The sequence below is a fragment of the Rhinichthys klamathensis genome, unplaced genomic scaffold (assembly GCF_029890125.1).
Source record: "Rhinichthys klamathensis goyatoka isolate OS25496 unplaced genomic scaffold, OSU_Roscu_1.1 h1tg000708l_1, whole genome shotgun sequence".
Lineage (NCBI taxonomy): Eukaryota > Metazoa > Chordata > Actinopteri > Cypriniformes > Leuciscidae > Rhinichthys > Rhinichthys klamathensis.
The window spans coordinates 110,001-122,500 of NW_026607127.1; the positions used below are offsets into that span (position 1 = coordinate 110,001).

The 12,500-nt window shown below is 40.6% G+C and overlaps 1 protein-coding gene across 4 annotated transcripts in view; it reads left to right on the top strand.

Annotated features, from left to right (window-relative positions):
• Positions 1-1,475: 1,475 nt before the first annotated feature.
• pax8 (paired box 8) overlaps positions 1,476-12,500 on the top strand; it is a 23,190-nt gene continuing 12,165 nt past the window's right edge. For 3 of the 4 annotated variants that reach the window (XM_056242198.1, XM_056242199.1, XM_056242200.1), the window contains exons 1-6: positions 1,541-1,628; positions 1,983-2,117; positions 9,519-9,684; positions 11,971-12,168; positions 12,298-12,374; positions 12,459-12,500. The exon at positions 12,459-12,500 is cut by the window's right edge and continues 84 nt beyond it. In XM_056242198.1, the coding sequence (XP_056098173.1) occupies positions 2,096-2,117; positions 9,519-9,684; positions 11,971-12,168; positions 12,298-12,374; positions 12,459-12,500 (505 nt within the window). In that variant the 5' untranslated portion in view covers positions 1,541-1,628; positions 1,983-2,095. Of the gene's footprint in view, positions 1,629-1,982; positions 2,118-9,518; positions 9,685-11,970; positions 12,169-12,297; positions 12,375-12,458 lie in introns of all 4 variants that reach the window. The other variant, XM_056242201.1, reaches the window with a different exon arrangement.

A 12,500-nucleotide genomic window follows, 5' to 3' on the forward strand; every position in this document is an offset into this window, starting at 1 on the left:
TATTGCTGATGATGATGAAAGCGCAGATGATATCTGTTAATCCCTGATAACCTCTCCTTCACCCCGCTCCTCTTCCTCCGCTTCTGCCCTCTCCTCGGGCGTTCCTGCTTCACTCTTTTACGCTCAAGAAAGGAATGTTCTGCTTCCATTTACTCTGTGATTCTCTTTACTCTGTATTTATCTGAAAACACACGCACTTTGTTCCGCACTCGCTGTATTTACACGACACAGCGGAGAAGGCATGAATACGAATGAAAGAAATGAAAGAGCCTTCAGAGGAACAACAAGATAACAATATGGAGTGATTTTGACCTGTCTTATTTTTCTTTTCAAGCCTGTAATGTGGTTTAATTATCCTCTTACTGAGGCCACAGACATGTCATCTCGAGTCTAACGGAAGCACAAAGCTTTATATTAACACTCATCCTCCTTTAGTTCGTTCGTTCATTAATGTTTGTGTGGAACTGCGCTAATAAAGACTCTCTCTGTCCTGACACGCGCCATATGGCAAAGGCCAAACCACGGGTGCCATAAAGGAGTAATTCGGCTTGTTGTGTTTGTTTTAAAGTTGTGAGAACAACAGAGAGTGTGTGAAGATGCTCGGGGATCCTGTGACCCCGCTGAGAGTTAGTTTAGAAGCTCCCAAACAGCGCAATAAAAACCTTTTCATGCCGGACATTTAAAGCAAAGGACTTTCCACTGCAAGCGATTATAGAGGCATAATCATCCGCCTATTATTGGCCTACTATTATTAGTATTATTATTAATGAAATGCATTTATTAAATTCAGTCATTAATAATAATAATAATAATAATAATAATACATTAATTTATAAAACCATCCAGTCATTGTTATTTTTCATTAATAATAATAAATTATGATGAAATATAGCCTATTGATCAAATTCATTCAATAATAATAATAATACATTAATTGATAAAACCATCTAGTCATGGTTTTCATTGTATTATTAATAATAATTATAATGAAATGCATTGATAAAATTCAATCATTAAAAAATAACAAAAATAATACATTGGTAAAACCCAGTCATTATTGTTATTATTATTATTATTATTTGTCGGTAAACCATTGTAAACCATTGTGCTGGTATCCGTCAAGTGAGGGATCAGGTATTTGTCATGTTATATATGATATAACAGCAGATTATAGCAAATCAAGAGTCCAACTGTGTGTGAAGGATGAGCGCGTTCACATCGCGCATCTAATCACTGAGGGTGAATGAAAACAAGCCCGATCCTTCACTAATATTTCCGTAAACGTTGACGTATCGCTCGGTGTTTTGTTGTGTTCTGGAAGCGCTCGAACCCCCGGAATCACCCATGCGCACAGGTCGGTCTGGACACGTCATCCGGCGGACACGCCCCCAAATAACGCGTCGTCCAATGGCGAAGCGCGTCCTGAGCGCGTGAGAGTCTCCGCGATAAAGCCTCCGCGGGCCCGTCAGACACACACACTACTGGAGGACCTCTGATCACACACACACACACACACACACACTACTGGAGGAACTCTGATCACACACACACAATATGTGCCATTATAACTGACACTGTGGCGCTGGATAAAAGCCGTCGGATATTCCCAAGCGTTTCTTCTCCAGAAGGTAAAACATGCATTATTATATATTTATGTGTGCGCATTGATGTGATGTGGATTTAATGGGGTAAACTTATTGATACCTGCAGATTCTTCAGCCAATAACTTCTGAGAAATAATCCTCATAATCTACAACAGGCCTATAACGCGCTATAACGCACCCAAATCTCTGAGTGATTCTTTCAAACACGAGGAGCTTGACGATACAAACTCTTCGACTAAACATACAGTGCTTAAGAATCGAAGATGAGAGTCTGTGTTATGCAAATAGCCAGTTATGCAAATAGCCATTAACAAATATTAAATAATAATATAACAATAGCCGTAACTGTCAGGTTCACCATAAAATGTCCTTTTGCAGGGAATAAAACTGTCCGCGCAGGGGCATTTGCACGCCAGACCTCATATGGACTAAAACACAGAAACACGTGGACAAAAAACCTGGACATCAAGAGACCGAGACTTCTCTGAGAAATGTCCATCACTACTGGGCGAGGTAAAATAATAAACTCGTTATTCTGAAGTCTATATACCGACATCACATGTCTAAAAATGAAGAACAAGTACCGCAATCGGGACATTTATTCAGGCATTATATTTCACAATAATGTTCATCAGTGTACAAGTCCGCGAATAGCAGACTAACCTTCCTTCTTAAAAGGTTTATTTCTTTTACAAATAGCTTTTGTTAATTTACTATCAAATGTTAAAACAATATAGAACATCTAAATGTCCATAAATTGACAGTAGTGGTTTGGCATTTTATTATAATAAATGATGTGTCAAGAAGAACTAATATAGTCTACTAATATACGAACTCGTGAATACCGCTGATAACAAATAACCAAATTAGATATAACTCACAATCATAACACAAATCCTTCCGTTCGTGAATGTAATTGGTCTGAATTTGATATGTTTATGAATAAACCTCGTTAATCTTTGGATTGGATTGCAGAATAATCTGAGAGATTCGGACAGAAAGTCTTTACTCGCACAGATATTATTGACTTTCGTTTAGAGGGTTAGTGTGTTAAACAGTCCTGAATAAACGAGCATGATCATCATATAACACACGGACTTCTGTCGATATTTCAGTAATAGACATGTAAACACTGCTGGGATATTGACTGATTTCCCCGAATCTCGGACTGTATTATTGCGCGATGGTGAAACACAGTTTTTGTGTTAAACTGCTTTCCCGCTTTTCTCTCTTTACATGAAAATTAATTTATCAGTGTCGCTAATATTGCGTTTTAACGGGTTGCTTTTACGCGCTATAATATGTTTTAAATTACTTTGTACAACAACACATATAATACTTTTTTTGTATAAGGGTTTCCTACAATTTCTCTCTCATTTTCACATGATCAGTTTCTCCTTTCGTTTCCATATATTAGAAGTAATGTACAATTTAAATGATTTCTGTATTCGAATGCATTTATCGAAATACGATTATTATTGTCTAAATTTGTGAAATTTTATCTCGGGAATTTTCTTTTCCCATTATGCGTACTGAAATAAATCATTAATTTTATGCAATTGAGGGTTCATAATGCCATATCAAAACAGAGTATCTAAAGTCTGCAGCAAAACAAGAAAAAATCGCTTTAAACTAATTAAAATTAAACAAAACAAAATTTAAACAATTTTGTAAGCGATGCGCTATAGTTTGCGATAGCGCTATAGTTAGCCAAAAAGCCTCGTTAAAATCTACTTTAATAAATTAATAAATAAAAAAATTTGCCATGACCCTAACCCTAACACAACATTAACATAAACTATTAAAATCGATGATATAAACCGAACCAGTCTTTAAGCCTTTGCTTGGTGTGTGTGTGTATTGTGCGCGCGCGCGCGCGCGTGTGTGTGTGTGTGTGTGTGTGTGTGTGCGTGCGTGTGTGTGTGTGTGTGTGTGTGTGAGAGAGAGAGTGTGTGTGTGTGTGTGTGTGTGTGTGTGTGTGTGTGTGTGTGTGTGAGAGAGAGAGAGAGAGAGAGAGAGTGTGTGTGTGTGTGTGTGTGTGTGTGTGTGTGTGTGTGTGTGTGTGAGAGAGAGAGAGAGAGAGAGAGTGAGAGTGTGTGTGTGTGTGTGCGTGTGTGTGTGTGTGTGTGTGAGAGAGAGAGAGAGAGAGAGAGAGAGAGAGAGAGAGAGAGAGAGAGAGAGAGAGAGAGAGAGAGAGAGAGAGAGAGAGAGAGAGAGAGAGAGAGAGAGTGTGTGTGTGTGTGTGTTCTCCTGGGGTTTCTCTGCTTTAATATCCTGTGGCTCGCTGACTCTGGGCGAGGAGAGTTTGACACACTCCGCTAACACCGTTAATAGCGCCGTTTGATGTGGAAATGAAGCTGCAAAAGAGCAAAAGGGGAAGAAGAGTCTGAACGGGTTAAATTAAAGAGAGAGAAAGAAGAGAATGAACGGGTTAAATTAAAGAGAGAGAAAGAAGAGAATGAACGGGTTAAATTAAAGAGAGTCACTGAAGCGCGAGCGTTTCCTCACAAAAGGGCGCATGACAAAAACACGAAAAACGAACATTAAAATCTGCCGTTTTTAATTAAATCAATTTTCTAGGCACTAAAAACAACAACAAAGATAATAGTAATAATAAAATACTTATGACTGACTAATAGTTTTATTATGAACATCTTATATTTATTATTAAAATATTTTTACAAGTGCACATTCATTTATTTTATTATTACACGTACAACCCAGTGCAATGAATTTCATTCAAACAATATTCTGTCCCTTTGAGAAACCTTTGAATGTTTTATAGTTTTAACTGCCTTACTGTAGGTTATTTAACACAAACACGTTCATGGCTAAAATATATTATAGCAGTGGTTATTATTAGTTCATATCTTATAATGAGCTCTTGAATCTGAACAGAGTTAGAGTTATTAAAGATGAATATTCTTCATCAGGCAGATTGTGCTGCTGTATGTCATGATATATACTGTCCATATGCAGGACCATATGATATATACTCGACCCGATGATATATACTGTCCATATACTGGACCCGATGATATATACTGTCCATATACTCGACCCGATGATATATACTGTCCATATACTCGACCCGATGATATATACTGTCCATATACTGGACTCGATGATATATACTGTCCATATACTCGACCCGATGATATATACTGTCCATATACTCGACCCGATGATATATACTGTCCATATACTCGACCCGATGATATATACTGTCCATATACTCGACCCGATGATATATACTGTCCATATACTCGACCCGATGATATATACTGTCCATATACTCGACCCGATGATATATACTGTCCATATACTCGACCCGATGATATATACTGTCCATATACTCGACCCGATGATATATACTGTCCATATACTCGACCCGATGATATATACTGTCCATATACTGGACTCGATGATATATACTGTCCATATACTCGACCCGATGATATATACTGTCCATATACTCGACCCGATGATATATACTGTCCATATACTCGACCCGATGATATATACTGTCCATATACTCGACCCGATGATATATACTGTCCATATACTCGACCCGATGATATATACTGTCCATATACTGGACTCGATGATATATACTGTCCATATACTCGACCCGATGATATATACTGTCCATATACTCGACCCGATGATATATACTGTCCATATACTCGACCCGATGATATATACTGTCCATATACTCGACCCGATGATATATACTGTCCATATGCTGGACCATATGATATATACTCGACCCGATGATATATACTGTCCATATACTCGACCCGATGATATATACTGTCCATATGCAGGACCATATGATATATACTCGACCCGATGATATATACTGTCCATATACTGGACCCGATGATATATACTGTCCATATACTGGACCCGATGATATATACTGTCCATATACTCGACCCGATGATATATACTGTCCATATACTGGACTCGATGATATATACTGTCCATATACTCGACCCGATGATATATACTGTCCATATGCAGGACCATATGATATATACTCGACCCGATGATATATACTGTCCATATACTGGACCCGATGATATATACTGTCCATATACTGGACCCGATGATATATACTGTCCATATACTCGACCCGATGATATATACTGTCCATATACTCGACCCGATGATATATACTGTCCATATACTCGACCCGATGATATATACTGTCCATATACTCGACCCGATGATATATACTGTCCATATACTCGACCCGATGATATATACTGTCCATATACTCGACCTGATGATATATACTGTCCATATACTGGACCCGATGATATATACTGTCCATATACTGGACCCGATGATATATACTGTCCATATACTCGACCCGATGATATATACTGTCCATATACTGGACTCGATGATATATACTGTCCATATACTCGACCCGATGATATATACTGTCCATATACTCGACCCGATGATATATACTGTCCATATACTCGACCCGATGATATATACTGTCCATATACTCGACCCGATGATATATACTGTCCATATACTCGACCCGATGATATATACTGTCCATATACTCGACCCGATGATATATACTGTCCATATACTCGACCCGATGATATATACTGTCCATATACTGGACCCGATGATATATACTGTCCATATACTCGAACATATGATATATACTGTCCATATACTGGACCCGATGATATATACTGTCCATATACTCGACCCGATGATATATACTGTCCATATACTCGACCATATGATATATACTGTCCATATACTCGACCCGATGCTATATACTGTCCATATACTGGACCCGATGATATATACTGTCCATATACTGGACCCGATGATATATACTGTCCATATACTCGACCATATGATATATACTGTCCATATACTCGACCCGATGATATATACTGTCCATATACTGGACCCGATGATATATACTGTCCATATACTGGACCCGATGATATATACTGTCCATATACTCGACCCGATGATTTATACTGTCCATATACTGGACCCGATGATATATACTGTCCATATACTCGACCCGATGATATATACTGTCCATATACTGGACCATATGATATATACTGTCCATATACTCGACCCGATGATATATACTGTCCATATACTGGACCCGATGATATATACTGTCCATATACTCGACCCGATGATATATACTGTCCATATACTGGACCCGATGATATATACTGTCCATATACTCGACCCGATGATATATACTGTCCATATACTGGACCCGATGATATATACTGTCCATATACTCGACCCGATGATATATACTGTCCATATACTCGACCATATGATATATACTGTCCATATACTCGACCCGATGATATATACTGTCCATATACTCGACCCGTGGGTTTATCTGAGGTTTTGAGGGAGGAGTGTGTGGAAATAAAGGCATTGGGGAGTTTATAGGGACAGAGAGAGAAATCCTGAGAAGCTGAGAAAACATTGGAAATGTTGTAGAGATCATAGAGTAGTAAGTGATATAAAATCATTTTTACAGTGTGAAAAGGAATCTGAAAAAGTTTTATTCTGGAGACAGTTGTTAGGACTGTTCATATGTAACTTTCAGAAGAGTGTAAATATGATTTGGCAATACAAGAGAAACCTGTGGATTTATTATGAGACGAATGAAATATAATCTGAGACTCACAGAGCCAGCAGTCAGTGTGTGTGATGATCGTGTTCATGTGTGTTCAGTGTGTGTGATGATCGTGTTCATGTGTGTTCAGTGTGTGTGATGATCGTGTTCATGTGTGTTCAGTGTGTGTGATGATCGTGTTCATGTGTGTTCAGTGTGTGTGATGATCGTGTTCATGTGTGTTCAGTGTGTGTGATGATCGTGTTCATGTGTGTTCAGTGTGTGTGATGATCGTGTTCAGTGTGTTCAGTGTGTGTGATGATCGTGTTCATGTGTGTTGAGTGTGTGTGATGATCGTGTTCATGTGTGTTCAGTGTGTGTGATGATCGTGTTCAGTGTGTTCAGTGTGTGTGATGATCGTGTTCATGTGTGTTCAGTGTGTGTGATGATCGTGTTCATGTGTGTTCAGTGTGTGTGATGATCGTGTTCATGTGTGTTCAGTGTGTGTGATGATCGTGTTCATGTGTGTTCAGTGTGTGTGATGATCGTGTTCATGTGTGTTCAGTGTGTGTGATGATCGTGTTCATGTGTGTTCAGTGTGTGTGATGATCGTGTTCATGTGTGTTCAGTGTGTGTGATGATCGTGTTCAGTGTGTTCAGTGTGTGTGATGATCGTGTTCATGTGTGTTGAGTGTGTGTGATGATCGTGTTCATGTGTGTTCAGTGTGTGTAATGATCGTGTTCATGTGTGTTCAGTGTGTGTGATGATCGTGTTCATGTGTGTTCAGTGTGTGTGATGATCGTGTTCATGTGTGTTCAGTGTGTGTGATGATCGTGTTCATGTGTGTTCAGTGTGTGTGATGATCGTGTTCATGTATGTTCAGTGTGTGTGATGATCGTGTTCATGTGTGTTCAGTGTGTGTGATGATCGTGTTCGTGTGTTCAGTGTGTGTGATGATCGTGTTCATGTGTGTTCAGTGTGTGTGATGATCGTGTTCATGTGTGTTCAGTGTGTGTGATGATCGTGTTCATGTGTGTTCAGTGTGTGTGATGATCGTGTTCATGTGTGTTTAGTGTGTTCAGTGTGTGTGATGATCGTGTTCATGTGTGTTCAGTGTGTGTGATGATCGTGTTCATGTGTGTTCAGTGTGTGTGATGATCGTGTTCATGTGTGTTCAGTGTGTGTGATGATCGTGTTCATGTGTGTTCAGTGTGTGTGATGATCGTGTTCATGTGTGTTCAGTGTGTGTGATGATCGTGTTCATGTGTGTTCAGTGTGTGTGATGATCGTGTTCATGTGTGTTCAGTGTGTGTGATGATCGTGTTCATGTGTGTTCAGTGTGTGTGATGATCGTGTTCATGTGTGTTCAGTGTGTTCAGTGTGTGTGATGATCGTGTTCATGTGTGTGTGTGTGATGATCGTGTTCATGTGTGTTCAGTGTGTGTGATGATCGTGTTCATGTGTGTTCAGTGTGTGTGATGATCGTGTTCATGTGTGTTCAGTGTGTGTGATGATCGTGTTCATGTGTGTTCAGTGTGTGTGATGATCGTGTTCATGTGTGTTCAGTGTGTGTGATGATCGTGTTCATGTGTGTTCATGTGTGTTCAGTGTGTTCAGTGTGTTCAGTGTGTGTGATGATCGTGTTCAGTGTGTTCAGTGTGTGTGATGATCGTGTTCATGTGTGTTCAGTGTGTTCAGTGTGTTCAGTGTGTTCAGTGTGTGTGATGATCGTGTTCATGTGTGTTCAGTGTGTGTGATTATCGTGTTCATGTGTGTTCAGTGTGTTCAGTGTGTGTGATGATCGTGTTCATGTGTGTTCAGTGTGTTCAGTGTGTGTGATGATCGTGTTCATGTGTGTTCAGTGTGTGTGATGATCGTGTTCATGTGTGTTCAGTGTGTGTGATGATCGTGTTCATGTGTGTTCAGTGTGTGTGAGGATCGTGTTCATGTGTGTTCAGTGTGTGTTGATGTTGATGTGTGTGTGTGTGTGTGTGTGTGTTCTCCAGGTCATGGGGGTCTGAATCAGCTCATGTGTGTTCAGTGTGTGTTGATGTTGATGTGTGTGTGTGTGTGTGTGTGTGTGTGTGTGTGTGTGTGTTCTCCAGGTCATGGGTGTCTGAATCAGCTCATGTGTGTTTAGTGTGTGTGATGATCGTGTTCATGTGTGTTCAGTGTGTGTTGATGTTGATGTGTGTGTGTTTTCCAGGTCATGGGTGTCTGAATCAGCTCATGTGTGTTCACTGTGTGTTGATGTTGATGTGTGTGTGTGTGTGTTCTCCAGGTCATGGGGGTCTGAATCAGCTCGGAGGAATGTTTGTGAACGGCCGGCCGCTCCCCGAGGTGATCCGGCAGAGGATCGTGGATATGGCACATCAGGGCGTGAGACCCTGCGACATCTCGAGACAACTGAGGGTCAGTCACGGGTGCGTCAGCAAGATCCTGGGCAGGTGAAGAGTCCACACACACACACACACACACACACACACACACACACACACACACACACACACACACACACACACACACACACACACACACAGAGACACAGAGACACAGACACAGAAACACACACACACACACACACACACAGAGACACAGACACAGACACAGACACAGACACACACACACACACACACACAGAGACACAGACACAGACACACACACACACACACACACACACACACACACAGAGACACAGACACAGACACACACACACACACACACACACACCATACTTCCTGGTTCTGGTAAGAACTCGAGCTGCTGCGTTTTGGACCAGCTGGAGTTTGTTTATTAAGCGTGCAGGGCAACCACCCAGTAGAGCATTACAGTAATCTAGCCTTGAGGTCATGAACGCATGAACTAACTGTTCCGCATTCGTCAATGAGAGCATATGACGTAATTTAGATATATTTTTTAGATGGAAAAATGTGGTTTTACAGATACTAGAAACGTGGCTTTCAAATGAAAGATTGGTATGAAAGAGCACACACACACACACACACACACACACACACACAAGTTCCTAACCGACGACGAGGACTTGACAGAGCAGCCATCAAGTGTTAGACAGTATTCTACTACGCGAGGAAGTTTTTTGGCCAATAATTAGAATCTCTGTTTTTTCAGAATTAAGTAGTAGGAAATTACTAGTCATCCAGTTTTTTATATCAGATATGGATTCCATTAATTTTGTGAATTGGAAAGATGTATGTACAGAGTGTGTGTGTGTGTGTGTGTGTGTGTGTGTGTGTGTGTGTGTGTGTGTGTGTGTGTGTGTGTGTGTGTGTGTGTGTGTGTGTGTGTGTGTGTGTGAGGATAGCATTTACAGAGTGAACAGCAGCGGTCCTAGTACTGAGCCTTGTGGTACGCCATACTGAACTTGTGATCGATAAGACATCTCTTCATTTACTGCTACAAACTGATAACGGTCTGATAAGTATGATTTAAACCATGCTAGTGCAATTCCACTAATGCCAACATAGTTTTCGAGTCTATTTAAAAGAATATTGTGGTCGATAGTATCAAATGCAGCACTAAGATCCAGTAACACTAATAGAGAGATACAACCACGATCGGATGATAAGAGCAGATCATGTGTGACTCTGATGAGAGCGGTCTCGGTGCTATGGTACGGTCTAAATCCGGACTGGAAATCCTCGCAGATTCCATTTCTTTCTAGAAAGGAACACAGTTGTGAAGTGTAACAAGGTTAGATGTTGTGGGAAGAAGGAGGTGGGAACCGGTGAACATTCAACAGACTTTAATGCCAAAAATAAAACAGAAGGGACGACTGCTGTCGCAAAATAAAACATAATCATCAAATAAAATAGTCCAGGCCTGGACTTTTTCTAGTATCTTTGACAGAAAAGGTATACCAAACACACCACACACACACACACACACACCACACACACCACACACACACACACACCACACACAACACACACACCAAACACACTCAACTACCACAGGATTCATTTTCTAAACATTCACTGATTGTTTTGTTCTGTTTCTTGTGCTCCACTGTCAGACATACTGAATGTGACTGAATCTGCAGCAAATGCAGTGTTTTTCAATACAAAAAGAGAGTATTTTTTGTATTTTAAATTTTTGTTGTTTTTATTTCTGGATGGCCTAATGTTTTCGGACACAGTTTCAGCATATCTGACGTTCTCTCTTGGAATGATTAAGATTACGTTTATTGGCCAAGTTGCACTCGCAAGAAATTGGTGCTGGTTTGTTCTAAAGTAAACGTGATATATCAAGTACTCCTGATTTAACGTTACACACAATATACAACACAGTGCATGATATACACAGACGGAGTAGATCAAATCTAGCAGATATAAACAAAGAATAAGTGAGTAGAGGGGTGAAAGTGAAGCTCAGTATCGGCAGGTCAAGTCTCCTTTATTTATACAGCGCTTTTTACAACACAGAGTTTCAGAGCAGCTTTACAGAGATAACAGGAGAATAATGCAACAAAGTTTGTTTCTTGAAGAAAACAGCGTCACAGTCCAGCTTAAGTAAGTTCGGTGATGTTTCATTTTTGTTGTAAAAGAGTTATTAATTTAATATATATAGCCGCTCTGGAGTAAACCGTGATGTCATCGCCCAGCTCAGTTCAGTTCTCATATAATGCTGTCAATGCAGGAGACCAATAATATTGCTGAATATTAAATGTACCCGCAGGTACATGAGTTTTGTTGTAATGGTCATTTCTCGTTCAGGTACTATGAGACGGGCAGCATTAAACCAGGGGTCATTGGAGGCTCGAAGCCGAAGGTCGCGACCCCTAAAGTGGTGGAGAAGATCGCGGAGTACAAGCGCCAGAACCCCACCATGTTCGCGTGGGAGATCCGGGACCGGCTGCTGGCCGAGGGAGTGTGTGACGGGGACACCGTGCCCAGCGTCAGCTCCATCAACAGGTACATGACCTCTGACCTCTGACCTCACCATCAACAGGTACATGACCTCTGACCTCATGGACAACAGGTCAGAGCATATATAACAGAGGTTTGATGAACTCTTCTCACCCGCTGTTTCTTCTCTCACAGGATCATTCGCACAAAAGTTCAACAGCCTTTCAATCTCCCTCTGGACAGTAAAGGCCTGAGTCCTGGACACACACTGAGTGAGAATACCCACTGATAATTCCCAATAATGCTGTTTCCCAGTTCACTGCGGTCCAGTAATAATGCTGTGTGCTTCTGCTCAGTTCCCAGTTCAGCCGTGACGCCTCCCGAATCTCCCCAGTCGG